Below are 24,896 nucleotides of genomic sequence, written 5' to 3'. Positions count from 1 at the left end.
TGAATAATTGATCAATTTGGCACATTCTTGCCAACATTACTATAGTTAAAAAGATAAACTTGGCTACTTCCATAGGCAAAAGATAGGTAATTGTTTAATGTGAATTTATTTATTAGCGATAGTAAATATTTCCACATGTGCTTCAAAGACATTTTGATGCCTTATTGCGTTGTTAGTTTGTATCTTCTGTCTTTTGAGTAGATGTTCTTAATGCTTGTCTTATCAATTAATGTGAACTTTTCCACTCTATATAAAATAGATAACCAATAAGGACCTACTGTATAGAACAGGGAACTATAGTCAATATTTTGTAATAACCTACAAGGGAAAAGAATCTGAAAAAAAATTATACATATATATGTATAACTGAATTATACATACATATGCATATATGTATAACTGAAAAATTATACATATATATGTATTGCTGTACACCTGAAACTAACACAACATTGTAAATCAACTGCACTTCAATAAAATAAATACAAAAAATGTAACGTGAGCTTTTCATGATCATTCAGTCAGCAAATGTTTAGTGAGCATTTACAAGGAGGAAAGCGCTGTACTGGACGCTGGGCATACGGCATTGAACAAAGCAGACGAACATTCCTGCCCGCAAGGGGCTTCCATTCTAGTGAGGAGAAATAGAGAATAAATATGTGAAATAGTATATTAGGAGGAGGTGAATGCCATGAAGAAAAATAAATCAGGGAAGTTGCAGAGGGAGTGCCAGGGTGCTCAGAGATGCCTTCACTGAGAAGGTGACATTTGCCCAAAGACTCGAATAAGGGGAGGGAAGTTCGTGCGGCTTTCAGTGGAAGAGTGTACCTGCAAGAGAATACCTTTTGCAGTATTCCTGACAAATATTTTCTCAGTTTGTTGTTTGCCTTTCAGTTTAATGTTTTAACCTATTGAAGATTTACAGTTTTGTGTAGCTGCATCTATCACTTTTTTCCTTTTTTTCTGTACCTTTTTAAAATTTTAATTGTGAAATGCATCATATATGCAAAAGAATGAATATAATGTATGTGTACAGTTTAAAGAGTTCAATTAAGACAAACAAAATCCAAACACCCAAAACCACACTACTCAAGTTAAGAAGTGAAACATCGCCAGGACTTGCTGCCCGGGTGATCCTCCCCTCCCCTCTAGAAGGAACAACTATCCTGACGTTGGTGTTCATCTTTGTCTTGCTTTTCTCTATAGTCCTCTATAGTGTCACACTTACATTGCATGCTTAGACGATATATTGCTTAGTTTTGGAAAACCAGGTGGTGAACACAAACCTGGCTGATGAGGGGAGAACATCATTCCCACTGTTGCGGGAGGCTCCCAGGAGCCGTGTTGCATATTTTGGTCATGGTCTGGCTCCACCTTCCTGGAGAGTTTGCAGGAGCATCCAGGGAGGGCAGCAGTGAGGCTTCGCAAACACTGCGAGCTGTGGGCTGGGGCCAGTGAAGCAGAGCTGGCCAGTGCAGAGTTGTATTTGGGATGCATCTGCTCATCCAGGGATCTCATTTCCCAATACCCCTTATATTCGTGAAATGAAAAAGAGACTGGGTTCCTGAATCTCCTCAGGAAGGAGGCATGCTCACCGACCAGGAACCCCTCACTTGAACTATTCTGTGATGTTTTAGTCCATGCGGGCTGGTATAGCAGAATACCAGAGACTAGAGGGCTTATAAACAACAGAAACTCACAATTTTGGAGGCTGGGAAGACCACAATCAAGGTCTGACAGAGGACTGCTTCCTGGATCATCTTCTTGCTGTGTCCTCACATCACCTCATGGCGCAGCCACTATGGAAAACAGTATGGAGTTTCCTTAAAAAACTAAAAGTACTCTGTGGTGACCTAAATGGGAAGGAAATCTAAAAAAAGGTGATATATGTATACATATAACTGATTCACTTTGCTGTACAGCAGAAACTAACACAACATTGTAAAGCAACTATACTCCACTAAAAAGTAAAAAAGAAAACAACCAAAAAACCAAAAACAAAAACTAAAAGGAGAACTACCATATGATCCAGCAATTCCACTCCTGGGCATATATCCAGAAAAAAACAAAAACTGTAATTCGAAAAGATACACGCACCACCATGCTCATAGCAGCACTATCTACAATAGCCAAGACATGGAAGCAACCCAAGTGCTCATCAACAGATGAATGGATAAAGAAGATTCCATATATATATATATAGAGAGAGAGAGAGAGAGAGACAGAGAGAGAGAGAAGCTACACGTTAGACATATTCTTTTTCTTAAGCAAAATTTGTATTGAACCATTGCATACATACAGAGAAATGTGCAACTCTTAAGTGCATAACTCCATAAAATGTCACAAATGTATCATCTGGTGGTCAAAGAAAGCTTGTTAGAGCAGGTGCTGTCTGATCTATACTTTCTCTCCTTTGGGGCTTTGAAGATTTTACTCCATTACTTCCTGGTGTTCAATGTGGAAAAGTCTGACATCAATATAATTTTGGTTCTTGATTTGGTATTTTGTGTTTTCCTCCTGGGTGTGAGCCTTATATCTTCTTTACTTTTGAAAATTAAAAATGTTCAATATATTTGAATATGGTCTCTTTTAATTAATTTGGTCTAAACCCAATTTTCAGATTCACTTAAAAACTAGCAAGATATTTTACATTTAAAAAAATATTGGGATGGGTGAAAATAGTAAGAGGGTACAAACTTCCAGTTATAAGATAAATAAGTCCTGGGGATATAATGCATAGCACGGTGACTATAGTTAACCATACTGTATTGCATATTTGAAAGTTGCTGAGAGAGTAGGTCTTAAAAGCTCTCATCATAAGAAAAAAAAGTTGTAATTATGTGTGGTGATAGATGTTAACTAAACTTACTGTGGTAATCATTTTGCAATATATACATATATCAAATTATTACGTTGTACACCTAAAACTAACACAATGTTATATGTCAATTACACCTCAATTTTTTAAAAAACAAAGGAACATGTCAGAATCCCCAGAACTAAGGAACCAAAATGAAAAACAAGTATCTCACCATTCCACTGTCTTAACCCCCTCAAAATATTAAGACTATTTTCACAATCCCCCTAATATCTTATGCACTGCCTGTTCATGCTTTGTACCTAGGAAAGATACATGCTAAGTGTACTGTTAGCACCCTCTCCATGTGGGCCACACATTAAAATTATGACACGGACAACTGATAATTGAGCTCTTGCAAAGAATTACTCTCAAAAATAACAAAAAAAACTTTGAAATCAGTATGTGTTTTACACTTATAACACAACTCAGTTAGGACGAGCCACATTTCAAGGGTTCAAGAGCCACATGTGCTTGGTGGCTACTGGTTGAGACAGTGCAGTTCTGGTTCTGCTACAAGGAGGGGGAAACTCTATCTGCCTGGGTCCTTGAATGTCTGAGTGGAGTTGAGCTCCCTGAGGACCCCTGGGGGACAGTAACATGAGCAAGCAATAAACATTGTTTATTTGAGTTTTGCTTGTTGCAACAGCTCTTGATTACTTACCCTGACTAGACTCCCCAAGAAGCTGAGAGACATTGAATTATAAACTGTAAGAAGCTAAGCAGAGAGACCAGTTAGGATCCCATTACAAGTGTAACTTTTTTTTTTAAATTAATTAATTTATTTTGGTTGCACCAGGTCTTAGTTGTGGCAGGCGGGCTCCTTAGTTGTGGCATGCAAACTCTTAGTAGTGACATGCATGTGGGATCTAGTTGCTTGACCAGGGATTGAACCCCTGTCCCCTGCATTGGAAGGCAGATTCTTAACCACTGTGCCACCAGGGAAGTCCCCCTTTACAGTGCAACTTTAAACATGACTCTGGAGTTAGGAAGGAGGGAGAGGATACGAGACAACTGATGAGGGATTTGTCCTTCGTTGGATGAGAGGAGTGAGTGACAGAGAGAAATCTAGGTTTTTCACTCAGATGAACAGGTGATGTCATTTGAGTAGATAAAAAAGGCAATAGAGAAGCTAGTTTGGGAATAGAGCTCATGACTTTAGTTTTGTCTGTTGACTTTGAGGTGTCTCTGGACAATTGGTTCAAAGTTTACCTCAATATTGACTGTCTGCTGCGTGCCAGGTCAGGTGCTGATGGGCTGGCTCTCAAGGGACCACCAACTGGTTAAAAGAAAGAGCCCATATAGTATGTAAGAGTAGTGATAAGTGATACCCACAGTGCTTTTGGAGCCCGGAAGAGAGAGACTTAATTTGGGATTGCTGGAGTGATAGGTCCCGGAAGGCTCTTTAAAGGAGATGATCCCTACGTGGAGAGAATGAGTAGAGCAGTGGGGGTAGGGCAGAGTGTGGAGGGCAGGTGTCCTAGTCCATTTGGGCTGCTATAACAAAATATCACATATTTTGGGGGGCTTATATGCAAGAGAAATTTATTTCTTACAGTTCTGGAAGTCTGAGATCAAGGTGCCAGCATGATTGAGTGAGGATTCTCTTCTGGGTCCAAGACTTCTCATCGTGTCCTCACCTGGCAGAAGGGGAGAGGGAGCTCTCTGGGGCCTCGTTAATAAGGGCGCTAATCTCATTCATGACCTAATCACCTCCCAATGATCCTGTCTCTCAGTCCCATCACTTTGGGGGTTAGGATTCAACATATGAATTTTGGGGGGACACAGACAGACCATACCAGCAGAGTATGAATAGAGGAACAGGAAGGGAGAAGGTGGTAAAGGTATACAGGTAGAGCGGACCGCATGACACAGGCACTGAGGTCAAGAACAGCGTGGCAGTCAAGATTGCAGGGTGAAACATCAAGGAGGAAGCAGCATGAGATAAAGCGGGAGCACGACCAGGGCCAGGTTACAGAGGGTGTCTTTGTCATGTCTGATTTTGTGCCATAGACAGATGTTGGAGGATGGATCTGCAGCAATGACAGGCAGGAAGCTGTTCCAATAGCAGGAGGGAAATGAGAAAAGCTGAAGTCCTGAACCTGGGCAGGGAGGGGGTTAATTTGAGAACTTTCAGGAAGTGAAACAATGAGTTTGGGGATGTGTGGGTGTCGGGAGTGAGAGAGAGGAAGAGGGAAGAGTCAGGGATGCCTCGCAGATTTCTAGCAGAGATGATGGGGTGAATGATGGTACTAACTGGAGAAAATGAAGGGAGAATAAAAGCAACACACATCAGGGGAGAAGAGGCTTCGAAAGCAACTGCCTCTTCCCACCCTCAAAATTCCCAGGAATATAGTCTAGTGGGAAATCATGGTTCTGGACTGTGGATGTATATGCCCTTTTCTTGCTCTCCGTCCCAAAGGAAAAACACAGTTTTATTTTCACCACTACCATTCAAGGAAAAGTGAGAAATGAACAGCAGGGAGAGGTTTTAAAGCATAGATTGTGAGAAACCGTCAGTGGCAGCTGCCTGTGAATCTCTTGTGTGAAAACCATGATGGGAGTTGGTCATGAGGCTCAAGATCTCAGACCCCAAAAACACTGGAAGGGGTGGGGCTGGAGAAGATGACCCCTGGGTTTGGAATTGGAAAAGAAGAAGAGAACAGCCATGGGCCTCTCGGTGGGGCTGGAGTTTCGAGAATAAAATATTGCAGAAGATGGTCTTTCGAGAAGCAGGGAGCCTGTGGGACCAGCCTGAGAATTCTCAGGGGCACCCAGAAGTAGGGCAAGTAGGACACGCTGGGCCATGATGGGGGAAAATGGTTATGACTTGAAACTTGAAACTACTCTGGAATTGAATATGGTTCAGTTTTTATTTTACTTGGGCTGAACTTTTCTCATGCTTGAAGTTTGTTTTGCCCCAGTGACTCTTTTCTGTGTCCTGGGGTGCACAGAATCAGCGGCCGAGGGCAGGAGAGGTTGTCCTAGGGGTATGACTTGAGCAAGAGAGAAATGCTCCTTTCTAGATCTCTGGTTGACATTTATCTTCAAAAGCAGACTGAGCTTGGGGAGACACTGCCACTCTAGTCTGAAAACAATGTCTTCTCCCAGAACTTCCTCCTTCCTGTCAAACCTCAGGTCATATCTTTGGGAGGATCTTTTTCTTCCCCCCATATGACCTTTAAAAATGACATGTCATTTTCCCGGGGCCGTTATTTTTATTTGCTTAATTCGTTCCAGAGAGCACGTGTCCACAGCATTGGCTAATATTATGTGGGCCACCATCCTGTATTGTCTTGAATAACATTGAGAACTTGGACTTGGTGTGGGTGGAGGTTGTTGCTACTCAAAGGCATGCTTTGTTTTGCTCTATTGATAAATTTGCACACCCTTCCAAATAGGAAAGAGCTGAGCTCGTGGAAGTCCTTTTAATGAGAAAACAAATAAGGAAACAAATTTTATTCCCAAACTTTATTTGTTATCAATTGTTTTTATTACAAGAGTTTAACAGAGCAGAGTTAGACTTGCCGTCTCTCTTGTGAAACCTCAACAATTTACACAGTTAAGGTAATAAATATGAAACTAGGTTTAGTCTTTCTTTTCAGCCATGTCATGCACTCCTAAGAGACAATGAGGAGAAAATCCTGTAGCCATATGCAGTACAAACTCAGAAATTTTCAACTGCTATTTAATCCTATCTAGGATTTCCCTAGGAAGTACAGATACTCATATATTTCACCTTTCTCTAAAGACTAAGAAACATAAATAGATTCATAAATAGCTCATATAAATATAGGTTTTACCTGTTAAATAATAAAATTCCCAAGTCTGGAATCTTGTCTTAAAAAAATACAAAATAAGGCATGTAGTTCATTAAAATGGAATCTCATGCCCCAAAGTTATCTCGGGGCCTATTAAATACATAAATAACTTAAAGCCCTTAGAAAAGCAAACAAGAAGCAAATTGGTACTCAGTCTAAAACTTCCTCCTTGGGGAAAGGGAAAAATGGTTCAGATTCCATCTCTAAACCAGTGTTCCCTCTGGAGTTTCCACAGGATGAACTAAGAACCCTGATGATTTTGGTCAGAAATGGGGCTGGGTCTACTCCCCAGAAAGCCTAACTGATTTGGGGAGTGGGGGTCAGACCGGAAGCTCTTAAGCCATGTGGCGGACAATGGGGGTGACACAGGTGCAGCCCACGGCCACCAGCATCTTCTCCAGCCGGAAGGAGTGGGGGCAGTGCTGAGGCTCCCTTCGCAGGACCAGGATCTCTTGCTGGATGGGGACGGAGTTCATGTGATGGTCCACCTTCCCTTCAGCATTGACACAGCCCGAGTGGCTGCACTTGGCCTCCCAGATCACAGAGGGGTACCTCTCAGGGTCCTCATTGCGGCTATAAGGGAGACAAAAGCCAGGAAGAGAGTGAAATCCTCGTAGAGCAGGAAGGAAATCAAACAGGAATAAACAAAGGGAGACAAATTCACAAGGGTGCAAATGATAGGCATTGTGAATTCTCTGAGTGCTGTTAGTCTGAAAAAGAAGTAGTTTGGGGAAAACTTGTGTTTGCAAGCCCATGAAGTGTTATAGAAAAAAAGACAATGATTAGTTTTTCCCAATTTCTTTCCAACATACACAAAAGAAGATAGACTGAAACTACAGAATGGATTTAAGTTTGACACAAAGGTTAATTTGTTTAGGGTACATTTGATGGATGAAAAAAGACTAAAGGAATAGTATAGAAACAAGATAACTGTTAATCTGACTTAATGAAGTCTGTCTTTGAAACAGAGAATGCACCCAAATTTTATCTGACAGCACGCTGATGGAACAGAGCCCACGGCTGATATGAAGGGCTGCAAACAAAATCTTAAGCCCCTTTATAACCTTCTCTTCTCACTCCCCTCCAGCTGAGTGAATAATTTGCTTCGACTTCTGAATTAATTTATTTGAACTATTCTTAGTAAGTAGAAGTAAGAAGACAAGAAACCCTACAGTCAGGTGAATCTGTAGGCTCCATATAACTGAGGTTTATTTGCCTAAAATCAAATTATCAAAATACATTTTGTACTTAATCCATCTAAATACTAGATGTACTAAGGACACAGCAAATATTGGTCTGTTGGGGATGTTGTCTAAGTCAAAAAAGGGTGGAAATACCCAGCATGATACTTCTTCCACTGGTATTCAAGCTATATTTTCCCAGTGTTAATACAATCAAAAAAGCACAAAAATCCCAGTTAATTAATAGTTATTTTCAACAAATCTTCTCTGGGAGCTCTGGTAAAGAGAATTCAAGCACTAATCTCCTACGATAAATGTCTATTTCTTTTAAAAATAAATAAACAACAGACTTGGGGTGTCATAAATATGAGAATGATGACCACTGTTCATTTGGATGGATTTCTGGGACAATGAGAACTAGTAGAATAGGTGTTATGGGGGGTGGGGTGAGCTGTGCTCTATCAAAGAAATCTGTAGAATGAAAGTTTGAGAATCATTGGTTTACACAATGGCCCTTCCAGTTTTGACGGATGATTCTGAGTGAGTAACACCATTCTCAAGGTGATTTAACTACACCTTATACATACAGGGTAGAAGAATACTGAGATTTTATCTGGGACTCTTACGTACTGGAGAGTCCAGGGTGAGGTGGAGCGTTTGTAGTAATCGGAGGGTCTTCTGGAATTCGTGTTCCGGTTAAGGATGTTTAGGTTGACCCTCACGTACTGTGGGAAGTTCTTGTCCTCAATATGAGGGCAGCCTGGACTCTGTGGGATTATGATTCCTGCCTTCACAAGAGCCACCAGACTCAGCAGCAGCAGCAGTGACTGGAACTGGGTGGGAAAGGAGAGAGAGGTGGGAGACTGGGTTAGTACTACATGGTTTTTGTCAACAAAGTGGGGTGATGATGGAATTGCTGATAGTTGAGAACATGCTATGGACAAGGATAATGCATACTAAATTTTCAGATCTGTTAAATGAAAAGCTGGTTAGATGAACAAAATAATATTAGGATGGCATTTCTACCAGTCTTGAACATTTTTCTTTTTTGACTTAGAAAAACCACATTATTCATTGGCTGGCAGTAGTTTTAGTGAAGATGGCAAGTCATCAACCTGTCAGTGCATGCATCACTCTCAGGTCATTGGGATGGTAATGACCTTGATTTTCTCGGAAGAGTTGTCCTCCTGCACCATCGATCCCTCCCCTTGCATGCTGTGAAACCCTATGTGAAATCAAATGTACACCTTAGAAATAAAGGGCTGTAGAAAATCCATGTGTTATCAGTTAAAAATTCTGTTGGTACCACTGGCAAACATCCAACCCAAAATGGACCCCCCTTATGTTTTTCTTAGGTACATTTCCCAGTTTTTCTAAATTTACATGTACTGATTCTGTAATCAAATTGGGTTTCAAAAAAGACGTTTTAACTTAAATATTTTAAAAACATAAAGACCGTTTACTCTCAACCACACCTACACCTATACCATCTATACATCTATGTCTAGTTAGAATAAATAGGGTTAGCATACCGAGACTATAGTATAATGATAAGATAATGGAAAGAAAAGTCACTGCCACAACTTATTAAATCCTCAAGGATAGTGACCCATCTTATTTTGGATTAAAGAAAAATGGGAGAATTATATTAAATCCCTTGTACTCAGAGAAACAGGTTTTCAATAAGCATTCTTTCTTAGAGCACAGCATCATGCGACACTTCTTGTGTGGTTTAGCCCCAGTATAGCTATCTTTCAGTTTTAATCTCACCTTTCAAACTGATGTGTACCAGTTCTTGAAAATGCTATACAATGACAAGTATCTATCAAGTGTTTCATTTCCCATCCTACGTAGACAGTATTCTTGGATTTCCATAGCTAGAATCCAGGATTTCATGCCTGTAGTCCAGAAATATTATCTGGCCCAAATCGACGAGAGCATTGCACGTTTGTGCGGGACTCACCATGAATGAAGTTCTCACACGAGCCATGGTAATTTCTCCCAATTCACTGTAAGTGGATGAGCTTGTGCTTGCTGCGAGATGGACAAAGTGTAGCGCTACCTTCTCTCTTTTTATAGGGCTTTTCTCCTTCTGTGGTCACTTACGTTGGCGTGTAGGAGTGAGTTCGGGGTGACACCATTTTGGTTAAAAGTTCCATCCCCAAATGAGGTCAGAGAAAAACCTCCCCTTCATGACGGGCGATAATCTGCTTCTGGGGGAAAATGGGAAGGACAGAAATTTATGTTTCTAAAGACTATGTCTTCTCTTCATTCTTCAAGGAACTATGACTTGTCAGAAGCTGAGTGGAAACACAGAAATCATTTATTTATGAGCATGCATGAAACTGCCATAAGAGATAGCTTCTATTTTAACGGCTTGTGGGGAAATAAAAGTTTGACCTCACATTCAAGTCCTCTTTGGTCATATGCCTTGATTTCCCATTTGATAACTCCTTTCCTCACCCGATTCCCTAGCCAGGGGTGGTGGAGACCATTCCAGAAACTACCCATGGTCTCGCCATATAAACAAACAAAAAAATGGATACATAATTTCATGAAGACAAGACATATTATTTCATCGATTTAATGCCTGCTTTGTTGAATGTTACTCTGCTTGAGGAACAAATAACTAGGTTCAAGAGACGTGAGATTTACTATCAAAGACACGTCTAACACTGCATGTTACTAAGCAATTTGTTAACTCACGCAATTCCTCAGGAGGAAGAAGGAGTGAGGAAACGTAACCGGACAAAGAGAGAAATGAAAATGGAGGTAGAGACTGCAGGAAGGTGGGGGTAGAGAAAAGGAGGGCAGGCGAGAGCAGACAATGATAACAAGAAAGGAGGAGAGGAATGGGGGATAAGAAGGAAAGAGAGATAGGACTTCCCTGATGGTCCAGTGGTTAAGACTTTGCCTTCAAGGTAGGGAATGTGGGTTCAATCCCTGGTCGGGGAGCTAAGATCCCACATGCCTCTGGGCAAAAAAAACCAAAACATAAAACAGAAGCAATATTGTAACAAATTCAATAAAAACTTTAAAAATGGTCCACATCAAAAAAAAGAAGGGGCTTCCCTGGTGGCGCAGTGGTTGAGAATCTGCCTGCTAATGCAGGGGACACGGGTTCGAGCCCTGGTCTGGGAAGATCCCACATGCCGCGGAGCAGCTGGGCCCGTGAGCCACAATTAGCCTGCGCGTCTGGAGCCTGTACTCCTCAACAAGAGAGACCGCGATAGTGAGAGGCCCACGCACCGCGATGAAGAGTGGCCCCCACTTGCCACAACTAGAGAAAGCCCTCGCACAGAAACGAAGACCCAACACAGCCATAAATAAATAAATAAATATTTAAAAAAAAAAATGTTTAAAAAAAAAAAAAAGAAGGAAAGAAAGAAGGAGATGGTTCCTCCTTCCTTTTCTCTCCACTTTCTAAGTGAGGTGAACTTCGATTTCAGGTCCATGAGGATGGCTCCTCCTCGAAAACATTGAGGTCTATCACAAGGTTGATAAAATGAGGGGTCAGTGGATGCAGACATGGCTGGCGACATGTCACCCTGTCTCTGCCTGTTCTCGGCAGTGAGGTGTTTTCTTGGGTAGACAGACCCTGACTGATCAGTGAGGAAGGCCATAAGCAACTGAAATCTCAGTGGCAATGGTAGATGGATGACCTTGGTAGGCGAAACAGATACAGATGGAAGAGGAAGTGGGATGCAGTTTCTCCCGATTTCCTTGGTTCTGGTGTTGACCTCACCATGTACCTTGGAGACATGGAGTCATCGTGAGCTCCCTTGTCCCTCCTCCACATGTGATCACGTAGCCATCTCAGCAGCAGCTGCGTCTCTCACATCTATTTCCTATTCCCAGACCTACTGCCATTCCTCTAACTCATTGCTCACCCCCTTGGACTGTCTTGTTTTTGTTTTTTAGTTGAAGTATAGTTGACTTACAATGTTGTTTTAATTTCTGTTGTACAGCAAAGTGATTGTTATACATATATACACATTCTTTTTTATATTATTTTCCATTATGGTTTATCACAGGATATTGAATATAGTTCCCTGTGCTATACAGTAGGACCTTGTTGTTTATCCATTCTATATATAATGGTTTGCATTTGCTAATCCCAAACTCCTAATTCATCCCTCCCCCACCCCGTCCCCCTTGGCAACTACAAGTCTGTTCTCTATGTCTGTGAGTCTGTTTCTTTTCTGCAGATGGGATCATTTGTGTACTTGGACTGTTTTAATAACCACATGTGCTCTTCCCAATTGTTGCCTTCCACCCGCCTTCAACATTCCTGCAATAGTGATCCTCAAAGCATGGCTCTGATTGTGCCTTTTCTTGTATCATTCGCTTGCATTCAGAACAAAATGCAGACCCCTTAGTATTTAAATTATTATTTGACTTAGTATTTGACTTAGTATTTGAAATCTGCAAACTTTACAGCTTTACCTCCCACCACGCTCCATGACCTGGGCTCATGGGGTCCTGATTGTCCTCCTTCCACAGACGGTCCCCAACTTAACGATGGTTTGACTTACAATTTTTCAAAGTTGCGATGGTGCAAACGTGATATGATTCAGTTGAAGCTGTACTTCAGATTTTGAATTTTGATCTTTTCCCAGGCTGGTGATATGTGGTATGATCTTCTCTCATGAGGCTGCAGTGGCTGTGAGCCATGCAATCATGAGAGTGAACAACCGATATATTTACCAACATCTGTACCCAGACACCGATTCTATTTTTCACTTTCAGTACATTATTCAGTAAATGACATGAGATATTCAATACTTGATTATAAAATAAGCTTTGTGTTAGATGATTTTGCCCAACTGTAGGCTAAGATAAATGTTCTGGGCACATTTGAGGTAGGCTAGGCTAAGCCATGATGCTTGGTAGGTTAAGGTGTATTAAATGCATTTACATCATGATGTTTTCAATTTATTGGGTTTGTTGGAATGTAATCCCATCTTAAGTCAAGGAAGATCTGTAATGCCTGCATGCCTTTTGTTAAGTACTGTCTCTGAAATGCCCTTTCCCATCCTCAGTTTATATCAAAATGTGCCTTGTCCTTCCAGATCCAGTTCAAATGTGTCTTCTAAGTCTGGAGGTCCTTCCTGATCATTTAGCTGAAATGAGCAGCTCCCATAACACATAGCTTATACCTACCTCTCTAGTAACTTTTGCTTCATTTTGTACTGTGTTTTATTTGGCTGGAAAAAGTATGTCTAAGACATACGTTTATTTCCAATTTTAGATTTTACTGTTATCCTTCAAGGCCAGTGTGTTATTCATCTTTGTAACTCCCATGGTACTTCATGTGAGGCTTTATACAGCATAGGTCTTCACAGATTGCTTCTGTGTTGCTGGTTTTTCTCTGGTCCACAGCTGTCCATGCATATTTCTAGCATATTGCATGTCATTTGTTTATGTATCTGATTTTCCTGCTAGACTGTGAAGTTACCTGGAGACAGTTATTATTAGTCTTTGTATCACCTAACCCAGTGTCTAGGAAATAGGAAGTGCTTAATATTTTGACTGAATTACAGTACAAATAATGTTATTTGGATAGGTCAGAATCTTGAATATTCCTTTTGGGACCCAACTGCATGCCAGTGGCCATACTGAGCTGACACCTTGACTCTCCAGCTGATCCTTTTGAAGGTAGTGTGACAAGGTTGTGGCCTGTTTTGGACCATCCTTAAGTAGAAGATTCCTTGCTTGTTGCTGTCTGGTAAGGATGAGGTCAAGGTGAATGTGTTTGCTGGACAAAGGGGAAAAGCTGATTCTAGTTGTCCTGCCTATGCCCGCCTCCTGTGCCAGTGAAATACACCCTGTGTGCTGTCCTTTGAAATACCAACCCTTGCTTTGAAATAAGGATGGGAAACAAGGTGGGTTTTCACAAAAGTGTAAAACTGACCATTTTGAGGTGGTGGTTGGAGCTCGGTGTGCCCAGTCTTGAGTAGGACTGGTTTCTCAGATACGCTCTTGAGCTGGAGGAACAGTCAGAAGCACAAAGATGGTGCACAGAGCAAGGAGGGTATTTGTCTACAGAGGCAGCTGGTTCAGGTTTGGACCGCAGTCTGTTCAGATAGAAGGAATGCTGGACTGGAAATTAGGTGCCCAGAACACTGGAGGAGAGGGCACTTTTATTTTCATTGTGGTTCTGCCATTAACTACGCATGCCCTTAGGTATTTCACATCCTTGAGGCTCAGTTTCCCTCTCAATAAAATGAGTTTTTGCACCAGGTAATCTTTGATTATCTGAATTTTCAGAGAAAGAAAATAGTGAAAGAACAAATAGGGACAGTAAATTAGGGGTGATGATTTTGCTTAGTGATTTCTCCCAGTTTATCAGTCTTGCTTCTTGGAGGGCTTGGGAAACAGATATCCACAAAGTAATGGGGAACTGCAATCTGGGAGTTGGGAGCTGGGTGAGGTGGGGAGAGGAGGAGCAGGTGGAGGCTGGGAAGTCTTCCTGGGAGCCAAGCATTCATCCGGTCCTAGTAAAGTGTCTGTGGGCTTCTTGATTTAGGGAAATGAGCTTCAAGGCTCCTTGACCTCATTAAGTCATCAAACAGCATCCCCTTGTACTTACAGTAGAGAACAATGTGGGAGATAGAAGAACATATATCCCTTAAATTAAGACTGTCATTAAAAAATTAAATAAATAGTGCTCGCTTCAGCAACACAAATACTAAAATTGGAATGATACAGAGAAGATTAACATGGCCCTTGCGCAAGGATGACACGCAAATTCGTGAAGCGTTCCATATTTTTTTGAATGATTAAAAAATAAATAAATAAGTAAATAAGTTAAGTAAAAAAAAAAAATGTCTTGCTTAGGTGGTGGGGTTACCATCGAGATACTATTGTCTTTTTAAATTTCTACTCTACAGCCTTTAAAAAAAAAAAAAAAAGGTCTCAGTAGGGGAGGAGGCCCTGTGCCATCGTTAATGACTTATGTACAGCAAGTCCCCTACATACGAACCTTCAAGGTGCGAACTTTCAGAGATGTGAACGTGCATTCCGTCAACGTCAGGCATGAGTTAACTTGTAGCTTGCCTTCCATCTCCTATTGCTGATGATCCTTCGGCTCTTCCATCTCCCACCTCCTCTCCCTCCTCTAGTCAGTAACTCTTCTTGCCTGTTCACTCAATGCCAGCCCTCATATGCCAGCAGTTGTACTGTACTCTGTACTTTTCAAGGTACTGTACTGTAAGATTAAAAATGTTTTCTTTATTTTTTGTGTTTGTTTTTTAATGTATTATTTGTGTGAAAAGTATTATAAACCTATTACAGTACAGTACTATATAGCTGATTGTGTTAGCTGGGTATGTAGGCTAACTTTGTTGGACTTAAGAACAAATTGGACTTACAAACGTGCTCTCGGAATGGAACTCGTTCGTATGCAGGGGACTTATTGTATATTATAATTTAAAGATAATGGCTTCTCAAAGAAATGGTTGTCATTTTATCTCATGCTGTGCACATCACAAGGAAAACTCCTTTTCTCTTGATTTTGATTTAATATAGAGAAAGTAATGAGTAGCTGCAGAGAATCCTTTTGGGTTTTTAATCTGGGGGCTAATATTTTGAAAATGGGCCAACTCACAAGAAGCAATGTCAGATACTTAATAGGAAGACATGGTTTTGAGAGGGGAGAACGTTTGCCACAGAGTCATCTGGAGGGCCTTGGGGCATTGATAAAATCAGGATTTAGCTGATATTCAGATTTAGATCTAGTTGTTTAAGATCTAGATCATCTATAATATCTCCAACTTCAAAGTATTAATAGTGTTATATACCAGAGGCTCAGCTCTGAGGTTAAAGCTGTTGTGTTTCAAGAATCAGGACTTACTGTCTATGAAATTACCATGGTTTATTAAATAAGAAATATCATCTTAGTACCAGCCTGATAGTGTCAGTGTTCCTCTCCAGGGCAACACTGTTAGGTGTTCACTACGGCTGTGTTGCTGAGGGCCGTCCTGAACAATGAATTGTTGGGTGGGAATCCTCCAGGGGTAGGTACAAGCTTCCTCTGGAATCCCTGGTGGAGGAATTTCTCCTCCTTATATGACATGATGAATTGATGGAATGATTAACAATGAGGACTTCTGAACAAGTCATTGTTAATGGGCTGGTGAGGGCTAAGAGGTGAGAGGCAGAATCCTTTTTCAACATTTGGATTCTGTTTTTTCACCACTGGGCATTCTAACACTTGGTGGGTTGTTCTTCCCTGATGAAGACCCTCTGTGAACAGCTCCTGTGAGTGGCTAATTATCTTTCTTCTGCTATTCATTTTTGATGCTGCAGGAGCCTAGTCCTAGCCCAGACCAGACTATTTTTATCTGATGGAATCAGATCACAAAACTGTTTGTACGTCTTTAAAAAACAAACTTAATCTATGGAGTCAAAAGAATGTTGATGGGCCATGACATTATCCACGTGAGGGATTTGATTGACAGGCATTCTGTTCCTGGTGACTCCCCAATAGTGCACGACACCTTCATCTTTTCGGTAAATGAGGCTTGCTCTTACACATCTTTCCCAACCTCAAAGCATTGAGATGATACCTGGAAGCTGTGATAAGACCAAGCCATACAAGAAGGAAGACACATCACATCACGTCATCTTAAAACAACTGCAATCCATCAGTGTTTCCCCAGTCTCTACACGAACATCCACAACCCAACTCATCAGATGAGCATGTCAATTTCTCCTTTGAGTAATAACTACTACTAACCTCATGGAAACCAAACCTCTTCCTTAGGTAAGTTTCTCACTAGCCTTTTACTGAAACACTGATTTAAAGTGGGTCAGAAAACTTTCCATTTTTTTTCAAACCAATACATTTAGAATTCTATCCCTATATATTAGCAGGCACATGCAAATTTTTTTTACGGGTGGCCTTCCCTTTGGTAATGCTGACTTCATCTAATACCCTGAGAATTAAGGTCAGTAAATGACTGAAGTTTCAAGTCTGAAAGGATGTCACTGAAAAGTAAGGTCTAAAATTAAACAAGCAAACCAAACCACACACTGAGGTTGGGCTATCAAGTTATCAGCTTTATTTTCTTTTCAGCAATTCTGAAGTTAATATGATTTAGAGACAACAGCAGAATGTATTTAAAGGACAAGATACAACATGTGGACTCAGAACAAATTGCTAATTGGTTTTTCTTTTTAGACAATATAGAAGATGCTCTGGTGAAGTGTCTTTTCCACAGATTGGAAATATAGTAAAATCAATAATAGTGATGCTATGTTCCTTTATTCCAAAATCCTTCGAAGGATTTGAGATGATTTGTAACAAAAATTCAGGTAATAAAGTAGATAAAAAATATGAATCAGGCCCAGCGAATATAGTAGAGTCAAAAGTCAAGATCAGGGAAAAGAAAACCGAAAGTCACAGTCCATAGCGATCAATAGAGTTACTCTAATTGAGGTTTACATTTGTCTCTGAGCTTCCTGTCAGCCAAAGAGAAAAGGTAGATATGTTCAGTTACATAGTTTTCATTATCAGCAAGGAAGAAGCTAGCTAATTCCTTAGAAGAGATGGAGTTAGAAGAATGGATAAAGAAGATGTGATACATATACACAATGGAATATTACTCAGCCAGAAAAAGGAACGAAACTGGGTCATTTGTAGGGACGTGGATGGACCTAGAGGTTGTCATACAGAGTGAAGTAAGTCAGAAAGAGAAAAACAAATATTGTACAATATCGATTATATGAAAAGCGATAATGGTACAGATGAACTTACCTGCAAAGCAGAAATAGAGTCACAGATGTAGAGAACAAACTTATGCTTACCAAGGGAGGAAGGGGAGGTGGGATGAACTGGGAAATTGGGATTGACATATATATACTACTATGTGTAAAATGGGTAGCTAATGAGAACCTACTGTATAGCACAGGGAACTGTACTCAGTGCTCCATGGTGACCTAAATGGGAAAGAAATCTAAAAGAGAGTGGATATATGTATACATAAAACTGATTCACTTTGGCGCACAGCAGAAGCTAACACAACATTGTGAAGCAACTATACTCCGATAAAAATTAATAAAAAATATTAAAAAATATAATGTACTAAAAAAAAGAAGAGATGGAGTATTTCCTGTCATTACATTTTTTTTTAACATCTTTATTGGAGTATAATTGCTTTACAATGGTGTGTTAGTTTCTGCTTTATAACAAAGTGAATCAGTTATACATATACATATGTTCCCATATCTCTTCCCTCTTGCATCTCCCTCCCTCCCACCCTCCCTTTCCACCCCTCTAGGTGGTCACAAAGCACCGAGCTGATCTCCCTTTCATTTTGAAATAAAATTTCCATTTGGGGCTCATAAGAGGTTCCTGTTTAGTATATTGGTTAAAGACATGTTGTGGCATCAGACATTCCCATAATCAGATCTCAGTCCCACTTTATTAGCTGTGTGACCTTAGGAAAATTATATCATGCGCGTCTCAGTGTCCGTACCTACAAGATGGAGGTAACAATAGACTATGACTCATAGATTATTGAAAGGAGTAAATTAAATAATATGTGTGGCAATGCATATTGATGAAATATTAACTTTTGTAGGAATGTCAGGGCAAGAGAATCTGACAGAGTTTGTCAAACTTTTTTGAGAAAGAGAACCATTGGGTCTAAGGGTCAGACACTGGATGTGAAAGTCAGACACTGGATGTGAGGGTCAGACACTGGATGTGAGGGTCAGACATCGGATCTGAAGGTCAGACGTTGGAGGTGAGGGTCAGACACTGGATCTGAAGATCCGACATTGGAGGTGAGGGTCAGACATTGGATCTGACTAGTTATCTGCTCATTGAATGTCTACAATGTGAGAAAGTAGGGAGATTTCTTCAGCTTCCACATGGTCTGGGTGAAATAGCCCTTCATTCAACAAATGCTTCTTGAGCACCTGTTCTGAACTGGGCACTGCTGAGCTCTGGGGATAGAGCAGGGTATAAGTTGACAAGGCCCTACTTTCAAGGAGCTGACATCCAGGGTAATCCAGGCCCTTTATTCATATTCTGTGCTTTTCAAACTGATTGCTGATAATGAATTGGGCTTATTAGGCACTTAGATAACCTGGAAACCAGTGCCCTGGATAGTAGACACAGGCATCTGATTAGCGGAAAGGAATAGTCCCTGCTACAAATTATTAATTTGTCCTGGTTTATATACTGTTGTACTGATGATAAGGAATTTCAAGGTTTACCATATATTGTATTGAACTTAACTCAGAACTGCCACCCTGTATATGTGTATATACATATTTTATATCTATCTATCATCTATCTGTCTATCTATCTATCATCTATCTACCTATCATCTATCTATCCATCTATCATCTATCTATCTACACAATGCACAAGCACACACACACATACACACACGTCATTTTTCTTCTGACCATGAAAGTGATATATGGTCATTTGTTATACAAAATAATGGGGGCCAGGTGCAGGGAGCAAAAGGAAGAAAGCAAAATTAACCCATAATCCTGGTTCTTAGGAATAAGCTTTTGGAGTATACTGTTCCTGTTATTTTATAAAACTGGCATCATTTGAAGTGTATTGTTCTAGTTTAAAAAATACATTAAAAAAAAACTGTAAGTATTATTATTACCAAATTGGGCCATATTATAATACTGTTTTGTGACCTGTTTTCTCACCTTACAATATATTCTGAACATTTTTACCCTTTTTAAAGCTTTTGTTTGTTTGTTTATGTGTGTTTGAATCCTGCCTAACATCCTGAGACATGGATGAACAGCAGACCATTTAACCAGCTGCCTTTTTTTGATTGCTTCCATGATTTCATTATTTCTTTGACTTCTCTGGGTCATCTGTCCATAGCAGCAAAAAGTCTCATACCTGGATACTCAGTAGAATTATTGTAGAGTTCTACCTTTGCAAAGTGACTGAATTTGGCTGAAGAGCAGTGCTGTCAACACCTAAAAGCAAAGGAAGAGAAAGATCCACAGGGTTATACATGCTTGGCCGCATAAGTAGAGTGACAGTCGTGAATTCATAACACTGAGAAGTTACAAATGTTTTTAATAATGGCTTGACTCAGAAGGAAGCAACCCCAACCCAAGAGTTAAACAAAGAATGACTTAGTGAAAAAGCCCAACAGGATGGGTTAGGAGCACAAAGATTTCTTTGTAGTTATAGTGGTATGAGAAGTTTAACTATAATGGGACACATTCAATATTTTAATGGTTATAAATTATTAAATAAAAAGATTTATTTGTTCAGGCTTCTCTAAGTTGCAATTTTCTGGTTTGCATTTTCCCATTGTGAGAAAGGAGTGATTATTTTGACTTAAAATACTTTCTCACCAATTTTTGCTTGATAAGAAAAAATAGAAATTGTGTTGATGTCAACAGCTTTTTAAAGTAAAGTATGTATCTTGTCCATAAGCACATGAATATAATGTATTGTAGTCTATTCACAGATGCATGACAATCAAATATAATAATAAAACTAATGCTTAAAACAAATTGACAGAGATCAATGAAGCTCGTTAAACATTTTAGGTAATGTTATTACAAGGGCAATAGCCATTAAAGACATCAACAAAGATATTAATATTTACAAAAAAAGGCTTATGATAGTATAAAAAACAGTGATCTGCCATATGACTGGTGTCAAATAAATGTAAATGATATAAATTTTGTAATGTCACAGAGAAAGGCCTTTTTTTTGGGTATTTATCCATTCTTTTAATCTCTACAGCAATCCTGTACTTGGATCCTATAACTATCCTATATATTTAGATATTATTATCCAAATTTACAGAAAAGAAAACTAAGGTTTGGAAGGTTTCAGTAACTAGTCCAAGATCATCTAGTTGGCAGGTTGTCGAAGGATCACAGACATGGCTGATTCTCAGGTCTGTGGGCTTTTCATTATGACCAGCTGAAAACATTGATATTGAAAACATTTTAAAAACTTATTCTGCAACTGACTTTCCAACTTTCTGAAGCTGTCTGATGTTTTCGAAGTTTGAAAATTTTGAAGTCTTAAAAATTATAGAATTGTTTTTCTTTCATCCATTTTGTGGTATCACCTCTTTCATTTACCTTTGTCCATTATCTTTGTTTCACTGACAATCCCTCACTGTCTAGTGCTATGACTGTATCTAGACTAAGATATCCCCAACACATATTTATTTTGTGATTCCCTCAAAGTGGAGATTTTCGTGAAAATAATGAAGGGAGGGGCAGAGAGAGGTGTCTATATGTCTATGTTTCACTGAGGATCAAGGTAAGAGGATTAATGCTCACTTTCCCAGCTGGATTAGAAGAGCAGTAATCTTTCCTTTATTTTTCTTTTTTTTTTTTCCTAAAAAAAAAGGTGGGTGTTGGAAGAGCTGAATTTAAGCATGAGAACTTCATAGGGGAGTATTAGATGATGGCTATGAATCAGATTGGTTTTCTCTTTGATCTGAAGAACTAGGCCATTACAGTCATAATGCATTTTAGCTACAGCAAAAAACTGCAGGAGTCAGGTTTTTAAACATTTGACCAGTATTGAGTTAAACCTCATGAACCTGATGCCAAGTATAAGAGGATAGTATATGAAGAGCAATTAATTCTGAAAAATTTCCAATGTACATATCATTTAAAAATATTTGGTTCAAATTCAAGTGCATGTATATACCATAATTTATTTATTTAGTCTCCTATTAGTGCATTTAAAATTCATTTCAAATTATTCATTATTCATCAGTACATGATAAATATTTATTCATTAGATCTTTGCTCAAATATATATTATTACTAGAGAATATGGAACCATTATGGGTTTTTGTATTATTATCTATATTTTACTAAGATTTTCTAGTTTCTGTCTTGGTTTGTAATAGAAACTCAGTTGAACCAGCTTAAGAAAAAGCTGGTTTTAGGGAAACCAAGGGAAGGAATTACAGCAGGAAAGGACTGGAACAAGAGTTTAAAAACAAATGGGAGGGACTTCCCTGGTGGCGCAGTGGTTAAGAACCCGCCTGCCAATGCAGGGGACATGGGTTTGAGCCCTGGTCCGGGAAGACCCCCCTTGCCACAGAGCAACTAAGCCCGTGCACCACAACTACTGAGCCCACGTGCCAAAACTACTGAAGCCCGTGCGCCTAGAGCCCATGATCTGAAACAAGAGAAGCCACCACAATGAGAAGGCTGTGCACCGCAGCAAAGACTCAAAACAGCCAAAAATAAATAAAAATAAAATAAATACATGTATAAAAACAAATAAACAAACAAACAAACAAAAAAACGGGAGTCAAGCAATTGCTTTTTCAGTCTCTCAAACACCCTCTTCCCTGAACTATGTCATTTCTCTCTCTGAGGATTCATTTTTCTCTGTGCTCCTGGCTCTGCCAAGTTCACATATTCAAGGTCCACTGATAGGCATTTCTCAGTTTCAAGCCATAGAACCAGGAGAGTCTGATTGGCTTAACTTAACTCTTGTGTCTAATCAGCTATGGTTGAGCGGGCTCATGTTGTACAAACAGGGCTGCTAGGGATCCTGCTTTGTGGTTAAGTTAAGTTAGCCCTAATCTCGAAGAAAAGCAGTGTGGGCTGGGAAGACATTCTAAATGGTGTGTGTACTCTAGTAAATTTCCTCCTACGACAGGAAAAGCATGCGTAGGTGGCAAAGTAATTTCTTCCCTCCACCCCATCAAATCTTGGTAAGGATGCCTCCAGCTCGCCGAGCTTTGTTATTCCTCCTCAACCTGAGTGATAGGATTGTTTTTATTTTCTTGATGGTGTTATATTTTATTTATTTTATTTTTTAAAAATAATTTTATTTATTTATTTTTTGGTGGTGTTGGGTCTTTGCTGCTGCACGCGGGCTTTCTCTAGTCGCGGCGAGTGGGGGCTACTCTTCGTTGCAGTGCGCAGGCTTCTCACTGCGATGGCTTCTCTTGTTGCGGAACACGGGCTCTAGGTGTGTAGGCTTCAGTAGTTGTGGCTTGCGGGCTCTAGAGCGCAGGCTCAGTAGTTGTGGCGCACAGGCTTCAGCAGTTGTGGCTCGTGGGCTCTAGAGCACAGGCTCAGTAGCTGTGGTGCACGGGCTTAGTTGCTCTGCGGCATGTGGGATCTTCCCTGACCAGGGCTCGAACCCGTGTCCCCTGCATTGGCAGGCGTATTCTTAACCACTGCACCACCAGGGAAGTCCCTATATTTTAAATATATGTATATAATTTATACATGTATTTTATAATTTATATATGTAATGTGCATATATCTCTATATCTTTGTGAATAAAATTTTGGGGGTCTATATTGACTAGACTTAAACTTATTAAGTTGCAGTTCTTAGCATTGTACAAAATATATACAGTAGATGTTTAAATGCTTGTTTATTATCTTTTCAAGATGGTCTTCCTGTCTGGAAAGGCTGGATGCAGAAGGATTGCCCACTTTTAAAAATAGTTGTATGTTTTATGTAAGTCTATGTGGATCTGCTGAACCTATGTGGTTTTTAAGCTTTTTTTTTTTTTTTGATAAGATCTGCTGCATAAAGCATGTGTAGACCAAATGTAGTGAGCTTGACACCTGAAAGTGAGAGACAGGGAGCCAGGGCCCTATGTGGGCTAAACACAGCATCTGCTAGACATGATGAGTAAACAGCCATCAAGGAAGTGGTTGATGGACCATTTGACTGAGGTGAGAAACTCATCTGCCTTTTAGACTTGTTGTCAGAAGACATACTTCAGCAGGATGCCTGGTGTAAACATATGAAGGCTCTAAACTTGCTTTTGTTTGGGAACCTGGGTCTCAGCAGAAATATATTGCCCACTGGTTGTCCTAATTCAACAAACATCCCCATCCATCCACCCATCTATCCACCTCGTAAACATTTATTGAAAAATTACTGTATAAAAAGCAGCAAGAACTATAGTTTTAGAAGGAGCACTGGTTGAGTCACACTTAAAAGTTTACAAATGAATAGGTAAGCTTTGAACTAGACACATCTGGATTCACTCTGTTGCCTCCTAGCTATGAGACCTTAGTCAAGTTACTTAATATTCTCTAAGCCTCAGGTTCCTCACTTTTAAAATGACAATAATAATAATAATAATAATAATAATACTTACATCATAAAGTTATTGTAAGGATTGGAAGACATACTGTAGGTACTGTTTTTTGCACAGAGCCATAAATATTATGTACTATTATTTCTAATCATCAAAATCATATTCATTACCAACCACAATGAGTTCTTACAGAAACTCAAAATTTTATGCATTGTGGAATATACAGAAAGAAAGTAAATTCTGCCTGTTACAAGCTGCCACTTTAAGGAGACTGACTGCTTCATGTGGGATGTGTCCATAAAATAAGACATCTGAAGAAAGAAAAATCCAGGTTATCAGAATGCTTTGCCAACTTGTTGCCAAATATAACTCATTTCTTATTTATGTACTATTATATCCAGGTGGGCTAATTTTTTTCACTTTTCATCTGTAGGTTTGGATAGCCTGCAGAGATGGCTTTAGACTCATAGACCCACAGAATGAAAAATGAAAATAATACAGAGAGCTTATTTAATCAATAGGTGTTCTTAAAAACTTGCCTAATTTTTTACCCTTTATCTAAACACATTCAGAGAAAGAGATGTTGTAACTGCCTTAGAAATGTATCCTAATTTCTAACTGAACTCCCCCCATTTGTAAATTCAATTAATTTGTTTTGTTTTATCCTTAAGTGATATCTTCTAAGTTAATGAGCTCCAAAACTTTTCCATTGTCTTTGATTTTCCATTGCCTTTTAAAAATTGAAGTATAGTTGATGTACAGTATTATGTAAGTTACAGGTGTACAGTATAGTGATTCACAATTTTTGCAGGTTATACTCTGTTTACAGTTATTATAAAATATTGGCTATCTTTCCCAAATATATTCTTGTAGTTTACTTTTTTCTTCCCCTGTTGTCTCCCTTCTGAGTCCTGTCACCAGTTGTCACAGAGTCCTATTGATTCTCTGTGTTCTTCTGCCATGTGGTGGACGTTCTTCCCACCTTA

The 24,896-nt window shown here is 39.6% G+C and overlaps 1 protein-coding gene and 1 non-coding gene across 2 annotated transcripts; one reads left to right on the top strand and one right to left on the bottom strand.

The window, feature by feature from the left end:
• Window positions 1–7,013: 7,013 nt before the first annotated feature.
• Window positions 7,014–9,849, bottom strand: IL17A (interleukin 17A). The gene is made up of 3 exons (XM_068558251.1): window positions 9,823–9,849; window positions 8,490–8,686; window positions 7,014–7,251 (listed from the first exon to the last, which is right to left on the bottom strand). Exons 1-3 carry the CDS (start codon window positions 9,847–9,849, stop codon window positions 7,014–7,016), a joined length of 462 nt encoding a protein of 153 aa, XP_068414352.1.
• Window positions 9,850–14,526: 4,677 nt separating this feature from the next.
• On the top strand, window positions 14,527–14,633 carry LOC137774363 (U6 spliceosomal RNA). The gene has a single exon (XR_011075884.1). It is a non-coding gene; the product is annotated as a U6 spliceosomal RNA (small nuclear RNA).
• Window positions 14,634–24,896: the final 10,263 nt, after the last annotated feature.

Source organism: Eschrichtius robustus, chromosome 12 (genome assembly GCF_028021215.1).
Source record: "Eschrichtius robustus isolate mEscRob2 chromosome 12, mEscRob2.pri, whole genome shotgun sequence".
In the NCBI taxonomy this organism is placed as follows: Eukaryota; Metazoa; Chordata; class Mammalia; order Artiodactyla; family Eschrichtiidae; genus Eschrichtius; species Eschrichtius robustus.
Note: the sequence above shows the minus strand (reverse complement) of the source record. Positions and strands in the feature narration are given on the sequence as shown.

Excerpts from the sequence above, each read along its gene's own strand:
- IL17A (XM_068558251.1), bottom strand. The coding sequence starts at position 9,849 with ATGGCTCGTGTGAGAACTTCATTCATG. Across the intron at positions 8,687-9,822 it reads GTGTGAGAACTTCATTCATG|TCACTGCTGCTGCTGCTGAG; the intron begins GTGAGTCCCGCA and ends ACCCAGTTCCAG. Across the intron at positions 7,252-8,489 it reads ACCTCACCCTGGACTCTCCA|CCGCAATGAGGACCCTGAGA; the intron begins GTACGTAAGAGT and ends TCTCCCTTATAG.